The sequence below is a fragment of the Condylura cristata genome, unplaced genomic scaffold (genome assembly GCF_000260355.1).
Source record: "Condylura cristata isolate star-nosed mole 26May11 unplaced genomic scaffold, ConCri1.0 scaffold00003, whole genome shotgun sequence".
Lineage (NCBI taxonomy): Eukaryota > Metazoa > Chordata > Mammalia > Eulipotyphla > Talpidae > Condylura > Condylura cristata.
This window is the reverse complement of record NW_004567104.1, coordinates 21,682,258-21,707,004: the sequence shown is the minus strand read 5'-3', so window position 1 is coordinate 21,707,004 and position 24,747 is coordinate 21,682,258. Positions and strand designations below refer to the sequence as shown.

At 44.4% G+C, this 24,747-nt stretch overlaps 1 protein-coding gene across 4 annotated transcripts in view; it reads left to right on the top strand.

The window, feature by feature from the left end:
- Positions 1–24,747, top strand: part of DGKG (diacylglycerol kinase, gamma 90kDa) — a 188,253-nt gene that overhangs the window by 118,412 nt on the left and 45,094 nt on the right. For all 4 annotated transcript variants that reach the window (XM_012733612.1, XM_012733606.1, XM_004675068.2 and 1 more), the window contains one exon: positions 7,251–7,341. In XM_012733612.1, the coding sequence (XP_012589066.1) occupies positions 7,251–7,341 (91 nt within the window). The remainder of the gene's footprint in view (positions 1–7,250; positions 7,342–24,747) is intronic.

Genomic DNA, 24,747 nt, shown 5'->3' with positions numbered 1-24,747 from the left:
ACAAAACACTGCCTCATGGTAGCGTCTGCTCTGCTGGGCCAACACAGAAGGCCTAACTGATCATTTGAGTCAGAACCCACTCAGGGAACCTAGTTATCAAAGTCCAAACCACAAAGAGAAACATCTTCACTTCAGGAGCCCTTATTTCTAGAAATAGTGTGGTGTCTTCTCTACAGCCTGTGAACCCAAAGAGATAATTTCATGTTTGGATAACTTCAAAAGCCCCTCACCCTTAAAGCTTCTGGATTATAACAAAAGGGTCATCAAAAGCTCATTGTGGCAAAAGTTCCTGTCAGCCCAGGTGGTGCTCGTGGCTGCTGAAAACAAGCTGCTTGGAGACTGCCAGGTGAGGTCTGGTTCCAGCTGACAAATAGAAAAATCAACATTTTTAACTAGTGTCATTTTGTCCTCATCTATCAGAAGGTTTGACTAAATAGTGTACTGTTGGTATTTTGTTTTTGTTGCTTAAGTCAAGCAGAGGGATGTTTAAAAAACCCAGAAACAGAGCTGACCCATGATGTCACTGCTGCTTTTTGCCACCAGTCTGTGAGGCTGAGTCCCCACAACCCCCATAAAGTTCCTCTGCCTCAAAAACAGGTTCACCTGGGTCATTTAGAGCCTGTCAGTGAACCTAGATTTGTGGACTGGAAACCAGCCTCAGGACAACTGGTTAAAGATTAGTCATCTCCAACTGAAAGGTGATTATGAGGAGGAAAGAAGCCGTGGGCCAAGAAAAATTCAGGAAGAGCAATGCAGGAAAAGCATTCCTGAAGTCATTAAAACATTGTTAATTTTATTTTCTTCAAAAACCACTGGCTGCCTGAGAGAGACCCCCCACACTCCTCCCTCCCCTGCGCCTGCCGCTGGGGGGGAAAGAGCCTCCCAGGGACTGTGTCTCCTAGCAACGGGAGAGGAGTTAGTGAGCACTTGACATGCTCGGAACACCTGCTTGTGCTTTGCGTTTGCCACATGTGCTTCACAACTTTGCTGGGTAGAGAATTATATTCCCATTTTGCAAAGAAAGAAATGAAGGTTTAAAGAACTAAAATGACTTGCCCAGACAAGAAGTGGCAGGGTCAGGCATGAAACCTAACCTCTCAGATCTCAGGGTCCATCCTCTGGTATAACTGAAGGTGAAACAGACACCATCTGGTGCGACAGGTGGCGGTAGATGCCCCCCAACATGGGGTAAGCACAGAGTTGCTGTGAGACACAATCCAGCGACTGGGAAGGAGGAAGTTTGGCCTTCAGCCTCTCAGGGAGGTAGGGAGAGTGGAGGCTGCAAGGAGAGTAGATGGTGTCACCAAAAGTTTTGGGAAGGTGCTGGTAAAGGAAAATAGGGAAAATGAGACAGGAGAAGTCACTTCAGTCTGTGAATTCCTTTCTTTGTAGCAATAGTACAGACCTCATAGGATTCTTCTGAAAATGGAAAAGATGGTGGATATAAAGTGATGAGCAGAGTGCAGAACCAAAAACCAAACTTCCCAAACAGAAAGTCTTTCGCTATATTAGGCTCAAAAGCTAACCTTATGTGCTAGATGACTCTGCTCTGCAGTGTGGACAGAACAAAAGAATCCTGATGACTTACTGTGCAGTGAAAGTGTCTGGGAATCTGGTTTCTTTCCTGATCTCACAACAGCTGAGAAAGGGCAAGGTCTGTAACCTGCAGGGAATCTTACCTCGGTGAAGCCTGCCAGTCAAGTCCTCGGAGATGATGCCCCAACAGTTACAGAGAAAGGCCTGCCTTACCTTCTCTTAGGCCACTGGGCCTGAGGGCAGCCTGCCCCTCAAGGCCCACCATTAACAGCTGACCTCAAAAATACCTGACAGCCTTTATCCCAGAAAGGGATACCCTCTGGCCCTTGCCTTTACACTTTAGTAGTTTTGGCAATCAAAATAACATATCTTTTTATTATCTCGAATAAAGCAAATGACTGTATTTCTTAGTAAACCAGATAAGGACAGGAATACTCTGATTATTGACAAGACATGAGTAATAGTCCACAAATTTTAAATGTGCACAGGCAGTTAGGGCCTCCTATTTAGCAAGAACAATCCTAGCTAATTTTACACAATTTATTTATTACTTATAACACTGAGTTAACTATTAGCCCATTTTATGGGTAAAGAGGCTTCGGAAAGTTAAAATGAGTTCAAAGGCACATGAGCTCTATAACTTTGCTGGGTAAAGAATAATATTCCCATCTTGCAGAGAAAGAAAAGGGCAGGTTTTAACTTTGAACCTAGAACTCTTTGACTCCATTCTAGGGTCTCTGCAGCAGGCCCACTGCCCCCTCTGATTATGAGGGGAAATGACCCATATTGAACAGGGGCACTCTGTCTTCCCTGTTCCCCTCTCTATTGGAGATGGCTCCAGGGCATTACTGTTGCCCCAATTCTGGATGAATTGTAAGGAAAGGTGCAGGGCATTCCTGGTAACGTGTGGCTTTGCTATAGGTCGATTCTGGACTCCCTGACTGTCCAAGTCAGTGTAGATTCAAGACCAGAAGATTCCTGTGGCACAGCTGATTCAAGCTCCTCTAGAATTCCCCTGACTTCTGGTTGCTAGGAGGTCCTGCCATTCTTCACCAGTCTGTTTTTCCTAGGATGTGTACAATCTGCAGACCCTAACAGCATCCACTTAATCTGGGGAAGGAGCAGCACAGCAGTCCAGTAAGCATGCAGGAGCCCACACACCATATGCCAGAGATAGAGTACAGGGTAGCAAAGTGCAGGCTCTTGGGTCAGACAACCAGGCTTGGGCCCCCTCTGCACTTTCTCACTAAGGGCAAGGCCTTTCTTTACATAGGCAGGTCATTTGTCTTCTCCAAGTCTTAGTTTCTTTTTTTTTTTTAAGCAACAGTATCTATCTCATCATCAGATCAAAAGAGATATGAGCATTTAAAATGTTTTGCAGAATGCAAAACGAAAGGCTCATGGGAATGGAATGTATTCACTCCTAACATAAAAAGAGCTTAAGTAAAAGAGGAAAAATAAAAGCTCTTACATTTTGGAAAGTCTCGTATGCATCAGAGAACAAATGTTTGCATCTTAGAGGACTATTAAACGGATCTTCATTGTAAGGGAGTGATGGTGCTGCCATTACTTACCTCTAGACGTAGCACAGCAGCTGACCCAATAGTATGGATTTTTGGATGGTTCCATGGATACCTGGATGGGCAGAGGGATGACAAGATGGGGCGGGGGGAAGTATTTTAATAACAAAAAGGACTGCCACTAGAATTGATTTCCTGTGCCCTCTCTCAGTAAATGTTACTCATCATCCACATAGCTAAGACAAAAACTTGGGTGTCAGTTTGACTACTCTTTCCCACTCACTCCTCATAATCAACCAGCTCTGTCAGTTCCCCTAATTTTTAGTTTGTGAATTCATCTTGTTCTCCCAAACTCTACTGTCATTACCTTTGTTCAGGCACTTTTCAGTTCTCTCCCGTATTTCTCTACCACCCCCAAACTATTCTCCAGACCTCCAATCTGTAGCCGCTCCTTCTAATCTACTGTTCAAATGGGGAGTGAAGCCCAAATCTGAGCAGGTCACTACCACCCCCAACTCCACCCCCACATAAGGTTCCCGACATGCTCCAGACTTTAAGATAAAGCCCAAACTTTCCAGCCTGGCATCCCAACTTTACAGTCTGGCTCCTTTTGCTCTCCAGCCTTCCTGGCACAACCCTTCCACATTCCCTCCAGCAGATTTATGCTCTGTTACCCTGCATCATCATCTGGAATGTTCCTCCTCACCTTTTTCCCCTTCTACATCCTCCAGAATTTGACCCAGGCATTGCCTCCCTAGAAAGTTTTCTTAGCCCCACTAAGAAGTGAAAGTCCCTCCTTCTGTGCACTGGCAGTGCTCAGTGCCTAGTACTTGACACAACGGCTTTGGTTTCCTTGTCTATCTTTACCCAGTGCCTAGCTCATGGAGTGATATATTTTGTTCTTCGTAGTATCTATAATTCTCATCCTGTGCTGCACAATGAATGTTTCTTGATTGATAAATACTTTCATTCACGGCAAACATACACTGTCTTAGAATCATATTCAAATCAACATCATATCCTTGGACAAATGTATGACCAGTCAAGGTGGTTAACCAAGGATTCAGGGTATAGACTATGGCTCTGGAAAATCTAGACAAATGGGAAATATGTTTTACATAAGAAGACACGTGATCTTACCAATATGATCACATAGTTTTCCAGCCTAGAAAAATTTGAGAGTAGTTACCCAGCTTCATCTGTCATTTGTTGGTGCCTCTGATGTTATCCAAACATGGTAGCCCACGATATTGAAATATGTCTAATAAGTAAATAGCTATTGTTATTGGTGAACTTACTGTGATCAAGCATTATGTGACATCCTTGGACTCATCTCACTTAATCTTTTCAACTACCATTGAAGTAGATTTCTTGATTGTCTCCACTTTAAAGATGAGGAAACTGAGGCTTTAAAAGGTCAAGTAAGTTATCAAGGGTCATACAACCAAGCAGTGGACATCTAGCCAGCAATGGAGAATGGCCTGTTTGATCCTTGCAGTCATTCTGTGATAGTGACCTTATCATGACCTCCTAACCTTATTAGATCATCAAAAGAGCCACTTCTGGGCAAAAATAACTGTGGCTTCCGGAAATTTTTATTAAAACCCTAAATCTCCTAGCAATAACTTTCAGAAGTCATGATTCAGACAAGCATTGATATTTGAAAATGGAATCACAATGCAGGTCTCCTGGTTACAGAGATGCTTTCACTGCAGGAGAAGAATGCTCAGCCTTGACATTTATGACAATCAGTGTTTTTCCCCTTACTGAGCCGTTTGCCATCATTGTCTATTGAAAGGCACTGACCCTCCTTCTATCCTCCCTGAGGATAGAAACCTCTCTTCCAGGTTTCATCAGTCTGTCCTTACAGCTTCATTTCACTGAGAGATGTTTCTCAATGTCCTGACAACTGTCCTGACCACCTACATAAAATCACCTGGACTCTCAAAAATGCATAGTTCTGGGCCCTGCCCCACAACTGGAAGCAGCATTTTAATCACATTTCTGAGGTAATTCGTGTGGATATTTTTCAAGAACCCACAAATATAATCTACAGATCCTCACCACTCCAAGTATAATCCTTGGGCCAGCATCAGCAGCTTGTTTGGGCCTCCACACTGAGTAGTTTAATGAAATCCCCTGGTGATTTGTATGTGCATTAACATTCAGAGAACACTGATCTAGAACATTTCCCAATATTTTTTCACATCATGAACAGAAAACAATAACACACTGAGGTGACAAATGGGAATGCTTGCTGTGCTACCCATACTGAAGAGAGGGCTCTGCCTGACACCCCCAATATTAGTAGTAGTAGGCCAGCCTGCCCCAGACCCCTCTGAAAGTGTTATAGGGCAACCCAGTTTGAACCTGGGTTGCCTGTCTGTGGGTCCTCACCCACACGCTTAAGATTCAGTTGTACTGCAGACACACACAAAAAGGTCAATAATTACATGGGGAATGGAAAAGGAACAACCCAGAGAAACAGAGAGAGATATACAAGTTAACTAGAGCATCCTACCAGTTCCGCTGACTTAGAACCCCAATAGCACACTGAAAGCTGATCAAGAGCCAAGCCACCAGCCACAAGGCCAAAGGAGAGAGAGAGCCTCAGCTCAACATGGCTCCTCTATCTATCCCAAAAGTCTCAAAATAGCTGCCTAGCTCTGCCCTTGGGTTTTCACAGTCCTCCCTTTGGTATCGTTGGGAGTTGTAGTTTCAGTACTGGAGTAGGGGAGAAGCTGTAGTTCAATGACTGAAGTAGGGGGTGGAGTTCACAAAACCTATACCTGCAGAGTTCATTCAGGACATCCTTTCCCCCTAACAAAAGTAGAAACGACTGATACCGCAGGCATGCTGTGCAGCAGCACCCTGGCTTCGAAGCATTGGCCTACTTAAAGTGTGGCGGATTCTCAAGCTTTCCACATTAGGTATTATCCCCCAGATCTTGGTTATTTTTCTTCCCATCATCACTTGTCATTTCTTTTCATGCATACTAAGAATCAAAAGCACTACATCCCAATCAATTAGATCTTAGAGATCTTCACACAATGAAAGCCTCATCTTCAAGTTCTAGGTAGACTCTGAGAAATGCATTGTCTGTTGTATGCCACAGCCCTGTGCTGTGGCCTAAGAAAAAGGAAGAAATAAATGCTCTCTGACCATTGAGGAATGCTCCTTTCTTCTTACAAACGTGGGGATGGAAGATCAACACCACCCACAGTGGTTTTCTTTTTCCTGGGTGCCAAGTAGAATGTGGTTTTGTTTAATCCTTCCTTAGCAAAAATCTGCTTATAAGTTAGACAGCTGTCCTTTCTCATAGCCAGCTCCCAATGATGGGATGACAGCTGGGATGGAAGAAACAGAGTACCTTGAGGAACACTTCCTAGTGAGACCATCTGATAGAAATGACCAAATGTCAGGACACACCGTCTGACTTTGCACTAAGGAATATGTTGATAAATGTTAAAGCTCAGAATGATGAGCCCTAACTTTGAAGAAGTATGACAAGGTCTGTCCCTAAAGGAAGGTTTGTTATGGCTTTATCAAATATATTGAGAAAGACATGGGTGAGGGGGCTACTATCAAATAAATCATTTTTTTCTTTCTCTTTCTTCCTTGCCTCCAAATCTGTATCTAATTCTCTGTACTCTGCTTCCCCCGATCAGACCACAGACAATGTAGCACATATTTTAGATGGTTTCTTGTGAGGTTGTCTTGCCTCTGTCCCAAGACTGTACATCCCTCAAATCTCAAAATGTCATCTTCTCTTGCCTTTGGACCCAAACCATACCCAAGAGAGGTTTCTGTTTGAAATACCCCTTTGTTTGTAATAGCAACACAGCTTCCAGACCATGCTGTCACTTGTTAACCTCTGGCTGATTTTCATGGAACTCTTCTTTGCACCAGATACAGAGGCAAATGTGCTCTGACCACAAAGTTCAGAGAGCTGTTGGCAATTGACCCAAAGTAACCATGATGTCTAAAAAATTAATGGGATTTTCTCTAAGTTTCTAGCAAGAACAGTTGCTAAAAAAAAAGTTTTAAATCCATACCTGTTTGTCTGATTAACAAATAATGAAAATATAAGGTTGAGGAATGCTGTGGGTTTGGACCTCCCAGCCCTAATAGGAGTGATTTTACATGACCATTGTGGATACAGAATACTGAGCATCTCTCTGTTTCATGGCCCAGGATGAAGAACAAGCTGTGGTACTTTGAATTTGGCACCTCTGAGACCTTTGCAGCCACCTGCAAGAAACTCCACGACCACATCGAGTTGGAGGTACATTCCTAAGTGGGGCAATGGCTTCCTGGGCCTTAGATCTATTCCTGGGCTGACATATACATTCTCAAAACACATGCCTCACTTCTTAAGAGGTCATCGGGAATGTATTCCATTTGCTGTATCTCTGTCATGTTCCCAAACACCTCCACCGCCTCACTCAGCCCTCGGGGCTGCCTCAGTCCTTGTTGCCACCAGCACAGGAAGAGCTGCTGTTGAAGTAGAGGTAATGTCCCAAGCCTAGCTCCCAACTCACCTTGCCCCAGGTTTCACAACTGCTTCAAGGAGCTTACTCATAAGTACATGAGGCAGGCTTTACAGCTATGCAGCTGTGTGATCCACCAAGGACCCTTGGTTTAATGCACTTCTGTCACCATCTTGAAATTATTGATTTTTTTTTTAATTAATGGCTCTGCATTCTTATTTTGAACTGGGCTCTTCAAATTCTGTAGCTGATCCTGTTGGAGCACTCACATCCAGAAGCCCTTTCTGCATTTGTGGCAGCCTGCCTTAGACAATTTGCCCATCAGCTTCCCTGTCCTGGTTGAATAGGTACCCACTTCATGCCCCTCTCTGCTAAGTTGCCTTTGGAGTCCTGGCACTGTCATGAGAAGGTGTCTCTGCTTGCCAGCCACCTGAAAGCCCTTCCATTTCCGTGTACCAGCTCTGCTTTGTTCTGCAGCACCTCAGTTCTTTTTTCCATAGTTATTAGCTATCAACACCACCTTCTCCTGGGATCCGAGCCTGTAAGTCTTGTTTTCACTTGAGAGAAACCAGTGAAAAAAGCAGCCAAAGAGTTCAGCTCATCCTGCCCCCGCCCTTCACCTTCTCCAAAGCGCTCCATCAGCAGTCAAGTCGTGGGTCTAGGGCATCCCATGAGGAGGAGCATTTGGCCCGGAGCAGTGTGGGAAAGCCCCACCACTCCCAGCCGAAAAGCAGCCTTTGCTCTCAGGGAGTTTTCACAAACAAAACACAAAGCCAGAGATTCTCTGCTTCTATTTGACTCATCTACCTGCCCCTCCCATTGGTTGCTGGGTTACCAGCCAGAGTAGGAGGTGCACATTCTGGCTAATCCCCTGGACTTGGAGCCAGCTTGGTGGGAGAGCAGCGAGGGAGGCCCAGGAGCCAGGGGCATCTGTCCCCAGGAGTTACCACAGGTACCTAAAGAGGCAGAAAACGCTGCCTTCCTCTGTTGATACATAATGCACAGCCTGGGAGCTGCAGTGGAGGTAGAGAGGGCTTGGCCAGGCACTGAGACACTGAACGTAGCTAACGAGATATGTGTGCATTTTTCCTGCTGGCATGATCATCCAGTGGGGTCTCTTTAAATATACCCCAGTGAGGGACAGCCCTGGCCTAACCACCACCAGCTGCAGGCACACAGCGACTGCTTGTTCTCCCTGCAGCTGGCCTTGAAACTGTGCCCAGAATAGAGCAGACAAGCTCCCCTAGCTGACTGCCCGCCCTTGGGGCTCCAGGCCCAGCCACACTGACTGTCCCCTCTGGGTCCCAAGACCCAGCAGTTCTTCATCCACTGCAGAGGAGGCTGGTGGCCTACAGAAGGGGCTAGGGCTATTCCTGCTGTGGGTCCTTGAAGGCTTTGGAAGCACTTCCTGATTTCTTTATTGGTCATAATGAATCTTTTTAGTACTTATTCAAAGGGGAGAGGGGTTTGTCAGTGAAGGGCAGCTTCTGAACAGCCTTCAGGATTGGGGCAGTTACCATGTAGAGAGAATGAATGGCTAATGTCAAGTCCAGTGTATCCTGAAATCCAGAGGGGACCGATAGACAGAGGGGATGATGTATGTGGGCAGAGGTATTAAGAGACTGCAAAGCACCACAGGTAGATGTGAGAGCATCAGGGACTGACGTTAGATGAACAGTTCAAGAAGCTATGTTAAATGACTTCTAATTGTGGCCACTGCGTACAGCAACCCAGGCCTGTGAGGTCTGGCGGACAGCTCAGCAGATGGAGGTCAGTGATCCTGAGAATAGCCCCACACAGGAGCTGATTGTCCACGTCAGTTTGCAAAGGCCTCTAACAGCCCAGTGAGCTAAGGATTGTTTCCCCATTTCATGGAAAAGCAAGCTGAGGCACAGATCTTCAGAGAGTAAAACAGAAAGGGGGAGAAACATAAAAAGGAAAAAGGAAAATATCACCTATTTTGGCTGTCATAATGTTTCCTCGTTTGATACAATACCCCAGTGAGGCAACTATTATCATTTTTTTTTAATGAGGAAACTGAGGCTCAACTACACTAAGTAATTTGACCAGGTTTTCATTGTGAAAGCTGGTGAGAGGACGCTCTCTTACCAGTTGGAGTGAGTTTTAATTTACAACCCAATAGAGATTTGCTTAACAAGTGTTAGAAAGCTGAATTTGTCATTCTGGATGTACAGTTTTACTCTCCTTTATTGAACACAGGGCTGGTCCCTGTCACTCTGGCAGCTGGGCAGGTGCTAGGAAATATTTCAGAGAAACAGAAGACAGACTCGCTGCTCATGATGGAAGGAGTGGGTTCAGGCTTGACAGAGAGAGTTAGAGATGAAAACTGCCTTAACATTTACAAAAGGTTTTCCCCCCGTCACGTTGTAACTCATTTTATGTTGATCACAGAACCTGCAGAGTAATTATTAATGTTGTTTGGGTGCAGGGAACTCCCTCCCCACCAGAATTCTTCTGAGGCTAGACAGACAAACAAATGAACATCACACCTATTAGTGGGAGGAAAAGACCAAATTTAATTAAGATACATATGGAAAATTTACATAGTCATAAATTCTAAACTAAATGGAGGAAAGTTAGGGGCTTATGTCCTATACTAAGAGGCATGGAATCTCATGAAGAACAAAGAGGTTTGCATTAAAAGGAGGGGACACTTTCATCTCTTTAGCCCAGAGACCCCAGATTTTAAGAGTGTCCATTCTAAAAGAGGTCTGGCCACCCACATCACAAAGGCCAGGAAAACATACTGTTAATGTGAATGATTTTTAATAGGATTGGTATGCTGGGGTGGGGGGGGAGGGTTCAAATAACATTGGGAAATTTTCAAATTTTTCCAGTAAATCTCCAAAAATTACCCATCCCCCTTATGATCAAATGCCCAGCCAAATAGGCTCAATCTGACATAGGGCTACTGAGGTTCAAAAACATGCCACAAATCTGAAGTACCACTGACAGGGAACCACATGAAAGCAGTTAGGCAGGTCCCAGAAACCCAGCGCCAAAGGAGAGACTCAAAATTCACATAATCCAACAAGAAATTGAGATAAAAGCTGCCACTGTCTCTACTAAGGTCCAAGAAAAATCTCCCTCCATGTCTCTCACAGAGAGAGAGGCAGAAAATATCTCTTCTAGTGTCTCTCCTGCATGTGTCTCCCCCATGTCTCTCTTCCTCCCTCCTTCCACTTTTAAGTATACATCCACTTCCATCTCCCACCCTCCCCCGACCCCCAGCTACTCCCCATTCAGGAAGTCCCCAGCATGGCAGACTGGGACAGTCACCCAGTGCTTCAGCACTCCTCCCCTGTTCACAGAGATGCCTCCATAACAGTCTGACAAAACCATACATAACAAGATGTATGCCCTGCCTTAAGATGGTTTTCTTGAATTAAAAAGCTGACTTCTGAAGATATCCCTAAACCTAGGTAAACTGCATTATTTAAGTCATGGTAGCACTCTCTCCAAAGGTGCAGAGGATCTCAGCTGACCTTAGTTCCACGTACTATAATAATGTGTATTGGAAAAAGACAATTCTGGGAGTCTGTGTCCACAACTTCCTCACTTTGTGGGTAAGGAAACTGAAGCTGAGGGTCCAGGAACTTGGGAAAAGTATGAAGGTAAGAGGTTCAGGGGAACAGAGAGTGAAGTCTATCTCATTTCTTCATGCATGTATGCAGAGTTTGTGTGTATCACTCTGATAAAAACTTAAATGGTAAAAATTAAACCTAACATGAGATTATGCAGGGGACATCTCTATTAAAAGCCTCCCATGGTATGCAGTGGCTGGTAGAGGACAGGAAGCCTTGGACCCTTCTCAAAATAAAGCTCACAACCCCGTTGACAGCACACGGTGCTGGCTAATATAGTGCCCACTTAACTAGTGCTAAGAAAACTGTCCCGGGGTCCTTGAACCTACATGTGCTGGATCACTCTGGACCCAATATGAAACCCCAGTGACTCTGGCAAGAGCAAGGTGATTCTAGATCTATTGCTCACCTGCTGACCCTTGGCCACGGCAAGCACCAGGGAAGGGAAGGGTCCTGGTCTAGATACAGAAGATCTGAGGGTTATTCCTGTTCTGCATTAGGTTAAGAACTTACCAAACTGTATGTCTGAAACTCAGTATTCTCATCTATCAAATGGTTGGAGAGGACGTTGGCCTATCTACCAAGCTATTATTTGGATCAAAATTTTAAGTTGTTTTTAACTGATGGGGCTAAGTGCTTCACAGAATCCACACAGCAGCTCCAAGTGGCAGGTATCAGCATCACCTCCCCAGAGAAACTGATAGAGGCTGAGAGAGAGAGCAAGACACTCCCTCGAGGCCCACAGCCTATGGGTGGCCAGGTGTAATATTGGCATTTTAGTCTAGAGCAGAGATTTTCATCTGTGATCTGCTTTTATTCATGAACATTCTTTTGATGTTTCAAGTAACATTAAAACCAGACCTGGGATTTTGACATTGATTAAAAAAAAAGCACAAAAACAATATTGCAAATACTCGCTCTGAACCTTTCCTCTATGGAAATGCAGGAAGCTATGAAAGGGAGCGCTGTTTCCAGAGCATGGTGCTCAGTAAATTGCGGTTGACACTAATTATGAAATTGAGAAGCCAGCTTGTCACCCACGTGACCATCATCAGCCCTGGTCAAGGCAGCGACTCAGTCTCTGACTTCTCTTCCCAGGCGGCCCTTGATGTTCATTCTAACCTGATTCACTTGAATAAACAGGTGGGGGATGGGATGAGGGAGGGATGCAGTGAGTCACCTCTCCCACCCCAGGCCCAGAATAGTCTAAGCAAAGGTTTTTCTACAGGATCGGAGTTAGGTGGAGCAAACCCGGCAGGCTTTGACTCGAGCTCTCATTTAACATGCTGTGGAAATTTTTCATTTTACTGGCTAAAAATAAGAGCTTCCAAAATTCCTTGATATTTTTTCTAGTCTTTAAAACAATGTTCAGAAAGGAAGGCTAGCCAGCTCCACTAATATGAAGGAAACACTGCATGGGGAAAAGTGAGTCCAAATTTGGAAGGTACTCAAAAACTGTTATGCAGTATATTTGGGGAATCTCTGCACATTACTTTCCCCCCTTCTATTGCGGACTTTTCAAAAAACGCAACAGTCTGGAGAACAGCATATCAAATACTCCCACCTTCCCTCACTTAGAATGGATGTTTGTGATTTTTTTTATTCCATTCATATATTTTTTAATCAAAGAAAAAAATCACTGATAAAACTGAGGTCCCCCACTATCCCTTCATGCCCTGCAATTTGCCTTTTTTCAAGCACCACAACATCCTAGAGCTCTCTCCGTGTTGGGTGGATTGAGCTGGTTCGTAACTTTTACAGGCTCTGGTGGTCTGTGTGCCCCACTCTGCAGAAGTGAGAATTCTCAGACACTGCTGAGTGAACGGGAAAAAACCACTTTGGAGAGCAGTTTGGCAATGTACACTGAATTGAAAATGCACTTGTAGAGCAAATGACCCGACAGGTTCTCCTCAACCTAGATCCAGAAAATTCCCTGAAGGTGAGCTCCTAAGAGGATGAGCACGGAGCGGAGAGGCTGCATATTTTTAAATTACAACAACTGGAACCAACCCAAAGGATTGTGTTACTTTAACACTTCTAAAAGACAGTGTGAGTGAAAGTACTAAATGCCACGGAGTTGTAGGCTTTATAGTGGTTAATTTTACGTTGTGTGAATTTCATCTCAATTTTTTTTAAAAGTTAATTTTACAGGGCCCTCCCTGGTGACGCAGTGGGTTAAAGCACAGCACTGAGAAGCTAAAGCCACTTCTGCATGAGTTCGATCCCCGCCTGCCCCAGAGGTGGCCACATGGCGTGGCAGACCTCTCCTGACCCGCCCGCTGCTCCCGTCAGCAGTGTACTTCGTCAATCTGCCTGTTCTGCTCCCCGCTCTGTGTCTGGTGAATCCTCTCACCCTCCGCATCTCTGGCCTGTACCCCAGTTCTGTATGAATAAATAAATAAATAAATCTTTTAAAAAAAAAAGTTAATTTTACAAAAGGGAGTGGGCTGGGCATTGTGTGAGGGATATTTAAGGATTTTATTTTTTATTTATTTATGCATGTAAGAACTGGGGTGTAGGCCAGAGGTGTGGAGGATGAGAGGACTCACCAGAGACGGAGTGCGGAGCAAAATAGGCAGATCTACTGAAATACATTGCCAAGGGGAGCAGCAGGCAAGAAAGGAGAGGTCTGCTGTGCTATGTGGGTTAGCTCCCTGGCTGAGATCAAATTTGTGCTCTCAGTGGCTGGGGATAGCTTCATAGTGCTGAGACTTTAACCCCTGTACCATCAGGAAGGGCCCAATGTGTAAGGGATACTTAATCCATATCTTGATAGGAACAATGTGTATGAAAATCTTGAATTCTAAAACTAGCATTTAGTTAGTAACAGCTATGTACATGTAAGGAAGGTTATTAATGAATCAGGTTTCCTTAAGATGGAGCAGATAGCTTTAGTTATTCAATACATTCAAGTGCCATTGTTTTTCAAGAGAAAAACATCAAGGGCTTTACAGGCTAAGGGCTTGACCAAGTTTACCCAGGCAGTAAGTGATAGATGAGAACCCGAGGCTCTCAAGCACCAGAACGTTCTTTGGTTCGGCTTTGGATTCTACTTGAACCGTTGCCAATTCTGAAATTAAAGGGAAAGAGATCTTTTGAGCCTATGGACTTCTCCTGACTCCATCTAAACCTTCAGTTTGGGCAGGTAGAGTCTTTCTGAGCTTGGAATAATAAAAGTTGGCATCAACCAAATGTTCAACCCATCAACCTAGCCACAGTGCTCCCAAGGGAGATGATATGAAAACATGTTCATGGGAAGAAAAACTTGAGAAGACTATTAGAAGAGATTTTTTAATGCTTGGAAAAGAATAAACTTGGCATCAAGCCCTAGAAAGAAAGGGAAGGCTAGAGCAGTCCTTAAAGATTCTCCTTCTAGTCTTATTCCATTCTTTAGTCAAGTTCTCGGCTCCCATTTCCGGCATCATCTTCACTGTGAGCCTCCCAAGGCTGCCCTGCCACTTCAGATTTTTTCTTGCCCATCTTACAGTTTGCACTGCTCTCGATGGCCCTACTTCAACTTCTCCTTGCTTCCTTCTACTATATGTGCTAATAATCTCTTTTCCCGATGATGAGAATAATCCAAATTCATGGTAGAATTTGGTATAATTCTATACCAATTTGGAATAATCAATTTGGTATAATTCTAATTTGGTATAATTATACCAATATGGTATAATTCTATACCAATTTGGTATAATTCTATACCAATTTGGAATAATCCAAATTCATTTAAAACTATAGTGGGAAAAAAAGGTGGGGGGGAGTAATTTACAATCTTACCAGTCAGGAGCCAGCCAGACACTAATGTCCTTGTTTCAAGCCTGTAGCAGGATTAGCCCTTGTTTCTTTAAAATCAGGCCTCTGGAGCACCTCCATGATTCTCTGGCTTTCTTAAAGGCTTATGTTTTTAAACACAGCTCCATTCCCCCTTCTTGTCACCTCTTTCAGTCAGGCACTGACTAGGAGCTTCCTTCACAGAGCCTTAAACTCTTTTAGCCTACTAAAGGGAAATTGTTTCTGTCGATTTTCTCTTATAAAAACCCATTGTTTGCTTGCTTCTTAAACCACCCCCTTTTTTATTTCCTACATATGTGTACCCTGTATTTCACTTCAAGTCTCCATTCACTCCTATGCTTTTGTTTTCTTGTTCTTTTTCATTTCCTTTGTCCTTTGTGAATCGCTTTGATTTTCTTTGTCTTCAGACTCCTGGCTATACAAAGTTGGTGTCTTCTAAGGACTTTGGAGTAGCTTTTAGGCTTTATTCTCATGTTTACATTTTCCCAAAGCAGTGGGGAGGTAGGCAACACTTTGCATAGAGAGACCCAAGGAGGTCACATGACTGCACACAGATAGAAGGCATCGCCACAACAGTCTCCTGGAAGGTTCCCTGTGCCCCTGGAATTGACTTTTCTACCAAGTTCCCTCAGTTAAAGAGTAACTTTCCCAAGCAACGTCTACCAAACAAATGCATCTTTTAAGTAATCAACTGTGAGGCACTGGAAATAGGAAATGTACTGTTTCTCTTAGACATATTAGAATATTGAAAAAATTCATCTCCACACTTAGGAGCGTCGGGGACCTCAGGGAAGAAAATTATCCCAAATATATTCTTCTTCAACTGGATTATGAAACAGAGAATATTATATACAAATACATCTTATTGGCTGTAGTACATAGGTCTTTGTTTATCTATCTTAATCATAAACTTGTTGATCCCAGTCTTCTATAGAAGTGGAATAAAGAAGACAGAACAATTGACTCTTTAGAAAGGGCATTTAATCTCACATGGGTTTGGATGAACACCTCTGTCATACTTACGAGTTCTATGTGTTATATGCTCAAATCCATTAGGATCTGCAGTAATAACAACAGCAGCCATGAGGAAGTTCTTTTCTGGCACATTCATACACTGTATTATTTATTTCTCCTAGCAGTGCTGCATGGTATGTCTTATTCCTATTGTTTACACAGGGAAACTAAGTCTCATCAAGAGAAATAAGTACTCCAATATCAGGTGAGTTTCAGATTTAGATCTGCCACCCAGGCCCACACGCCTCCCAAAATGCAACTTGTCCCTGTACAAGTGGGCTCTGTATTATACTTCTGCTATCCAGCTAATGCTACTGCAGCTAATAGACGCCATTTACTTGGTAGTAGGACTCCCAGAAGGACCTTGGCACATTTATTAGACAGTCTGTTGTCTCGCGCAGACTATCTTATTCATTGCATATCCATAGTCCTCACACAATGCCAGAAATGAATAATTTCTCTACAGTTATTTATTGATTATAAAGTAGAACTAAGGTGTGAAAGGCCATAGTGTGAACTCTAACAGAAATGACCACTTGACCAGCTGAAATAGTATCTTTTTATTGGAAACCACAAAAATGAGACCCACCTTACTTCATTGGTATCACAGAACAGGCACTGGCAGAGACTCTGGCCTAGGCCTTCTCCTGACTGCTCAGCGAGTGAAAAGACCACCCACACCCACCACTGAGCTGGTGCTGGGGCCTTGGAAAGCAGCGAAGGTCTGGGACAACTGTGAATCCAGGACAGGAAATGCCAGAGTTCTCCCACTTCTTTCCCATCAAAGTTAAGCCTGAGTGGGCAGAGCCCTCAAATGGCAGTGCGGGTATCTGGTAGCTACAGAGGTGGAAAGAGTGACCCTGAGAGACAGGATCTCAGAAGAGGTCTTCATTCTGAGCCTCTCTCATGCCAGAGGCCTACCTTCCCTGAGGCTGCCAGTCCCATGGCCATCAGTGCTGCTCTGTCTGCAGGACAGTCTCACCCCTCAGAAAGCCTCAGCTACACCAAGTTGGCCTGAGCTCCCAGACAGGCAGCAAAGTTTATTATTAATCTGCATCCACAGCAATAGTGCCTCAACACACCAACTTTTTTTTTTTTTTTTTTTAATGTGGGAGGGTGGAGCAAAGGATAGGAAATGGTTCTGCCCTCTGTCCAACTCTGAGGCAACCCACCACCATGAGCTCTGAGAAACAGCAGTTTTGTTTTGGAAACTGGCACCCAAGCTCACTCCTGGAAATGAATTTGGTTCCCCCCCCCCAGCTGCAATGTTCTACTTCCAGTATCCCTGCCAACACCCCCTTCCAGCTGCCCCCTCTCAAAGGCACCATTGTGCCCGCTTGGCACAGCAACAGAGGAGGGCTGAAGAGGAAGAAAACATTTTCTGCCCATGGGATGTTCTTAAGCAGGTTGTGTGTACATGGCTTCAAGGCCGCATTCCTTGAGCCCACACAAACCCGCCAGAACTCCCTCATCCCTGTCACAGATGGTAGTCACTCTCGAGTCTGACTGGTCCACAACTCACTGTCAGGGCATGGAGCACATAGCAGGGTAGGCTAGGCTGGTGGGAGGTAGGTCAGAGTGAAGATTTTCGGTACACCAAAGCCAAGTTAAAAGGAGACTCTGAAGCTCTGACCTGGAAGGGGATTTAGTACCACTTAAAATTCAATGAAAAGATTCATTTGAAATATGTTGATATGTTACATCCAGTTTCTTCCAGAACATTCCAAGGAAATTCACAGTTTTTGGAGAAGCCTATTCCATTGCTGAACAGCTCTGGCTTCCAGAAAGTTCTTCCTGATGTTGATCAGAGATGATGTTCATCTTCACATTCTTCCCTTATCAGCACCTGGCTCAATTCTTGGAACAAAAGTGGTGCACAGTATTTGTGGGATACATGCCTGGGGACCCACAGAAATATCTTCTGAAATATACTATTATATAACATATGAGTATGTTAGTATTAGTTTCTAACTGTCCACAACAGACATTGGCTTCCAGAATGCTCTAACACAGTCCCTCTGAATGCAGGTGCAATAACTGGCCCTTCTGATCTACCTACATGCAACCCCATTTTTTTTTATATTTACATACTAATGCTCTCTCCAATAATGCTATCACCGCTTATCAACACCACTCAATTTATTGCCTTTTTTTCCCCTTCAGGATATACATTGGATTATTGACACTAAAAACATTCTCTCTCGTTCTTCTCTAGAGAAAACAGACATCATCGTTTGCCCTGGCTGCCTTTCTTTCACCCCCAATGAATTTTTCTGTATGGCCAGAGGCTATCCTGCAGATATGCAAATAGCCCACTTCCTTCTTTGGGGTGCTGGAACCAGAGCTTGATTGTATCTCTTCCCAACTTCTGCTTTCAGGGATGTCACATTAGTAGCTTGAAGTTGGCCATTATGTTGCAATCAGACTTGCTTCTTCTTGAATAGATACTGCTGCTAAGCATTTAGCAGCATGCAGCTTCCAGCACTGATGACCTATGAGCACCTTGAGGACAGGGGCTGTGTCTATTTCTTCTCCTCCCCACAGTCTAGCATAAAGTAAATAGGTTCTTCTCACCAGTAGTGACAGATGAATGACTGTCTTTGTCTTCTGGCTCTTAATGTCTCTCATATAAATGGTGCCCTGTGTTCCCTGTTCTGGCTTCCAGCTGTTCAGACACAGATTTCCCTTCGTGGACTTCTTGCAGACTTGGTTAACTTCTCATATCTCTCCCTCACCTGGACATTGTGTCCACTTTATTTGGTGACTACAATCACCGTAGGAAATTGTGGGAATTCATCTGGTAGGAAAGAAGGCTTCTTGTTAGGTTTCTTTAAGAAACACCTTGGTTTCCATTTTGGGGGTTCACCATACATGATTTCAATTAACCAGACAGTTTGGCTACCTAATATGGGTAAGGCATGCCAGGAACTCTGGAAAACACAGAGCTATGTAACATGGGCCCTATCCTCTGAGAGCTTAAAGGCTCCTGGGGAGACAAGCACATATGAAACACTAGAAGAATAATATCACTCTCTAGCTAGATCTCTGGGAAAAGCTTCAGGGAGGCATTTGAGATGGAAGGGTAGCATTTAATAGGCTCGCAGGCATGAGTGTTTGGTCAGTGAGTACAGCAGAAGTAAAAGCCAGCAGATCCCAACTCTGTAGTCTATATGCAGACTAATTGGGACTCCCATGACTGGCCATTGCTGGGCCAGAAAACCCTTTTCTGCTACTCTCCTCTTTCCAAACTTAAGGGAACCTTGCACTAGTGCCCAGGCCTCCCCATAGTCTAACTTAAACCCGTTCTGCCAAGCCAGTTCACAGAGAAAAACTCCTTCTCATCTACCAAAACATAAATGCTCCCATTATAAACTGCTTCCATCCTTACCTGAGCCCCACGGCACCTCAGAGCTTCAGAGGGTAGTGTACTGATGCTTTCCTGTCACTAGCATGTACCCACATCCTGGTCCCTCCACAAAGAGGGAAGGAGATATTTCAGTCAGGTGTATGTCAGCTGCCCTTTGTGCCTTTGAATGTATATCTGACACTAAATTGTAGCCCAGATATCAAGGAAAACCACACTGTCCTCCTGTCCCCATCCTCTCAGCCCACTGGAACCCCTATTCAAGTATATCTGGAGGCCACCTTCCTCTTCCTCAGTCTCACCTCTTCCCAGTGTAACTGAATATTATTTTTCCTTAGACAATGTCCAACGTTATCCTACTTCCCTCTCAGTAGGTCTAATACTAGCCCAGTGACCCTGATAAACTCTGACGTTGGGTCATTGCTTTTACCACTTTACCTCATTTTTTTTTTTCATCTACAAAATGAGGTGATTGGACTGATGACCCTGTAAGACTCTTCAGATCTTTGATTCCATGAGAAGCCAAGACACAGAGAACAAAGAAAGAGATCCTTTTTGGAGAATGGACTGGGAAGTATTCATGGAGTAAACAGCGTGTGTAAGATCTGGAGGAAAAGTATTGTGAGGGTGCTAAGGTGTCCTTAAAAGACTAAGGAACTATATAAAAAGGGGACTAGACAAGTTAACACCAGCTGCTGATTAAGAATTCAGGAACATTCAGGTTCACAACACCTGAACCCACTGACCATAATGAACATAGTTAAAAAAAAAAAAAAGTGAGACTAAACTGTGGGCCTCCTTTTCAAAGAAACTCATAGCCCTACTAACATTCTTGCCAAGGAGTCAACAATGAGTCTGATCAAACCTCTAGATCTGAAAGTACCAATTAAGTGAAAATGTAAGAGATAGGCTGGGAATATATTGAGTTGTTGGAAAAGACATGACACATTTTTGCTTGAAAAATATAGAAGCAATACATCATGACTTTGCCAACAACCTAGTACTTTAAAGGTACCACAGAGATGCAATCAGCAAAATCCAGAATCTGGGAAGCGGTACAACTTTGCTACTAAGTCTGGTCCATGAGCTAACAGCACCAGAATCATCAGGGAATGGTTAGAAATACAGCATCTCTGGCTCCATCTCAGACCTGCTCAATCAGAATGTGGATTTTAATAAGATCCTGAAGTGACGCTTGTGTTTGTTGAAGTTTAGAAGCACTTCAGTACAGAACAAATCACCGATTTCCCTCAATAAGTAGCAAAAGAAAAGGGGACAAAACAAGGAATCTATAGGTAATATGTTCTTATGAGTAAATTCAATCTATAGTTTGACCGGACAAACCAATTTTTTAGGTGAGACCATGGAAGAAAGTTAATTATTTAAAATAATAATAATGTGTATTTATTGAAGTAAAGAATTGTTAACTTTCTGAGTGATAATAGTACTGGGTATTTTTTTTTTTTAGTATTATTTAAGGGTACATCATACAGAAGTATTTTAGATTAAATGATTGAATTTTATAGGATTTGTTATAAAATAGTTTAGTAGTGAGGTGGGGAAAGGAATTGGGATAACATTAAAACATTAACTGTGGGTTGCTAATTGTTGAAGCTGAGATGTGGGGTACATGAATTTATTACTCAGTTTTTCTATATATTTGCAAATACTTCTAATAAAAATATTTTTAAAAGACAGATTCACCAAAGTTGGGATGGAAGGATCAAGATAAGGTAGTGGCAGAGAACCCATGAAAGAAAACTTTGAGCTGAAAGAGTCAAAATGCCCCAAAACCTCCGCGGTCTGGGCTACACCTCCAATTTTCTCTAGAAGAGGTCATTCAAGGTAGCAGACACAACCCTATGGCGGGAGCATACAACAAAATTATCTGCGTTCTAGACCAAAGAAAATAGACGTAATCCGCGGCACTGTGAATCGAGGTTAGAAAAAGGCAGAATTTCCTACTTGCTAAAAACTGAAACAGGTCATCAAATAAATTATGGGATCTCCTTCTCTGAGGACCTTCAAAAATAGGATAGACAGTGCTGAGGTGGAAGCAGCATTGCTTGGAGGAGAGAAAGGTTCTGACCCACCTCGTTTTTCAGGTCACCTAGGCCAGCTGGCTGGAGGGGTGCGGAGAAGCTGGCAGCTGGGTTAGAATTTCAAAGATCCCAGAGTAGGAGATGGAGGGATGGGATGAATATGAACCCTAGTGCGTTTCATTTGCATATAAACACACTTGGCTTCCTAACCTAGTCTCTGGTTACCTTTGCACAGGCCATTCATCAAACAAATAAACCATCCCTGACTCCGAAAGAAACCAGAGCTATGGTATTGTCTTCGCAAAGGGAATCAATGCTAAACGTAGCGGACAGCCGCGAGCCCGCGCAGCGGGGCCTGGGAGAAGGAGGGCGCAGGCCGCTCCCGCCCTGGGCTGGCCTCCCTGCAACCCCACCGACCCCTTGCAGCGGCGTCGCCTCCGAACCGGACGGCTCGCCGTCCCGCACCGCGCGGCAGGCGTACGCTGGGAGCACGGCTGCGGGCGTGCGCGCTAGCTGCCGGAGACAAGAGCTCTCTGTTTCAGCCCCTACTCGGCTATAAATACTTGGGTTCCGCTGCACCGCAGCCTGGGCTTGGAGAGAAGCCTGCTAGCCTAGTCCTAAGTTAGGGATGGCTAATGTGTGCGCAGGGATCGCCGCCCTCCCTGTGCTCTGCTCGGGTCGGAGTGGGGGAGGGGGCCTGGTGACGTCATGGAACTGTTGGAGGATTTAGCTCAGGAATCCGCCCGGGAGTTGCCTTGAGGCCTGTGTTCCATTTAAACTGACAGTCTACCACTCTTGGCTCCACTTACCCAACCCAGCTCAGCAGCTTTCCACCTTTTTCGAAACGTAAGCGGGCCTGGTGTTCTGAAGGAAATCAGTGGGTGATGCTAGGCCCAGAAGCCCAGAAAAGACGCGTGCAGGTATTGACTGACAAGACCTTCACTGGCCTGGGTAGAGCCTTGACCCCATTAAAACGCGTGCAACGAGATCTCAGATAGTGGGAGAATGAATTCAGGCTGAAATAGGACTTCTAGCATAAGGCTTAGGGAAACTGTAATAATGCTGACAGTTCTTGAAATACTACTGGAAATGTATGTTATCCCCCCAGCCTACTTTACAGAAGACAAAGGTCAACAGTTTAAGGAAACAAGACAGGATCACACAGCCCACAAGCGACAAGCCAAGATTTAAACCCATACCTCTCTGTCTCTAAGTCCAAGTATGTGTTTTCCTGGACACTGCGTTGCCTTATTTTCTTTTTTTAAGATTTATTATGTATGTATACAAAACTGGGTACAAGTCAGGTGCAGGGGCAGTGAGAGGTTTCACCAGAGACAGAGCAGAACAGGCAGATGGAGGAAGTACACTACTGAGGGGAGCAGCGGGCAGGCCAGGAGAGGTCTGCGTGGATCACCTCCAGGCCAGAGTAGAACTGCTCTGAAGCAGCTGTGCCTAGCTTGCAGCACTGAGTCCTAACCCTTTGCACCAACAGGGAGGGAGGGCCCGCATTGCCTTTTAACATTCAAATTCCAAGGGTAGGGGTATCTGTGACCAATAATCCTTAGGCTCCACTTTTTTTTTTTTTCCTAGTCTGCCTAGGACCCAGTGAGACAATGGGGAGTAGAATCAATCTAAGAAAGCAGAAAAAGCAGGACCCATCTATCAGAAGACTTTTTGCTCTTCTGGAGAAAGGTTCGGGTTGCCAAGTTAACAGCTGGCAAAAGGGACACAGGGCACACAGCTGCAGTGGAGAAAAAGTGGCTTTGAGGAATATAGTGTGCCATGGATGTGTGCTAGTGCTATACTTTTTTTTTTTTTTGTAAAGATTTATTTATTTATTCATATAGAACTGGGGTACAGGCCAGAGATGCAGAGGGTGAGAGGATTCACCAGAGACAGAGTGGGGAGCAGAACAGGCAGATCAACGAAGTACACTGCTGAGGGGAGCAGCGGGCGGGTCAGGAGAGGTCTGCCGCGCCATGTGGTCACCTCCAGGGCAGGCGGGAATTGAACTCATGTGGAAGTGGCTTAAGCTTCTCAGTGCAGTGCTTTAACCCACTGCGCCACCAGGGAGGGCCTATACTTTTTTTAAACAAAGCTGGCACAGCAGCAAGATATAATAATACTAATACCCAGCATCGATGTGCCAGACACCACTCTAAGTATAAGACAGAGTGGTGGGAGATTTCAATTATTCAAAGAACAGCTGGAAGTTTAATTTTGCTGTAGGCCTAGCATCAGCAAAAGTCCCCTTTTTGCCTCGTTGACTCTTTTGTCTCAGAGTAGGATCCGGCATCTGACGGCCTGGATTTGAATCCTAGCTCTGCCAGTTTATAGGGTGGCAAGTTGGTAGCCTTGAGCAAGCCACTTAACCCCGGTGAGACAGGTCAGTTCTGGGTAGCAGTGAGCCTTCCTCATGGTGTTCGTGTGAGAGTGCCGAAGAGAGAATGGACGGAAAGAACAGCCCAGTTTCTGGAGAAGTTCTTGCCATGTATGATCAACTAATATTATTTCAGAAGGGAGAGGGTGTTTTGACCAGTAATGAATAAATTGAAGTGATGTGGAAGTAACTACAACCAAGAGAAAGTGACTATGTTGTGAAGGAGGTGATTAGGGTCTGAGAAGACAATACCAGGTACAGAATCAAGTAAAGCCCACTTTAGAGCGTTTGTGAGAAGTCTGCTCCAGTGGATTCGAGTGTAAATCCCTAAATAAGACTAGATGTATGAAGAATGAGGGAATGGAAGACATTCCGAAATAAGTGTCTAGTAAGTCAATGATCCTATTGAGAAGAGAAAGGAAAAGAGTTTTTTAAAATATCAGCATGGCAGGCCCTCCCTGGTGGCGCAGCGGGTTAAAGCACAGCACTGAGAATTTAAAGCCGCTTCCGCATGAGTTCGATTCCCACCTGCCCCGGAGGTGACCACATGGTGTGGCAGACCTCTCCTGACCAGCCCACTGCTACCCTCAGCAGTGTGCTTCGTCGATCTGCCTGTTCTGTTCCCCACTCTGTCTCTGGTGAAGCCTCTCACCACCCCCTGAGTCTCTGGCCTGTACCCCAGTTCTGTATGCACAAATAAGTAAATCTTTAAAAAAAAAAATCAGCATGGCAGCAACAAAGCAGCTCACACCCGTAAGCCTGACTTCTGACAAACTGAAACCCAAGGAGAATGTGAGATGATGTTTGAAGCACAAAAAGAACAAGTCTCATTAGGACTTCATTAAGCCAAAAGCATTTTCTTTTTTTCCCCCCAAGAGAGTAGCCCTTACAAAAAATAGAAGAGACATTATCAGTGGGTACCAGAATCCACAGCAGAGAACTACCAGCCTTGGAAAACAGCATATTTGAATTCACAAAGCTGGACAAACCTATAGATGCCA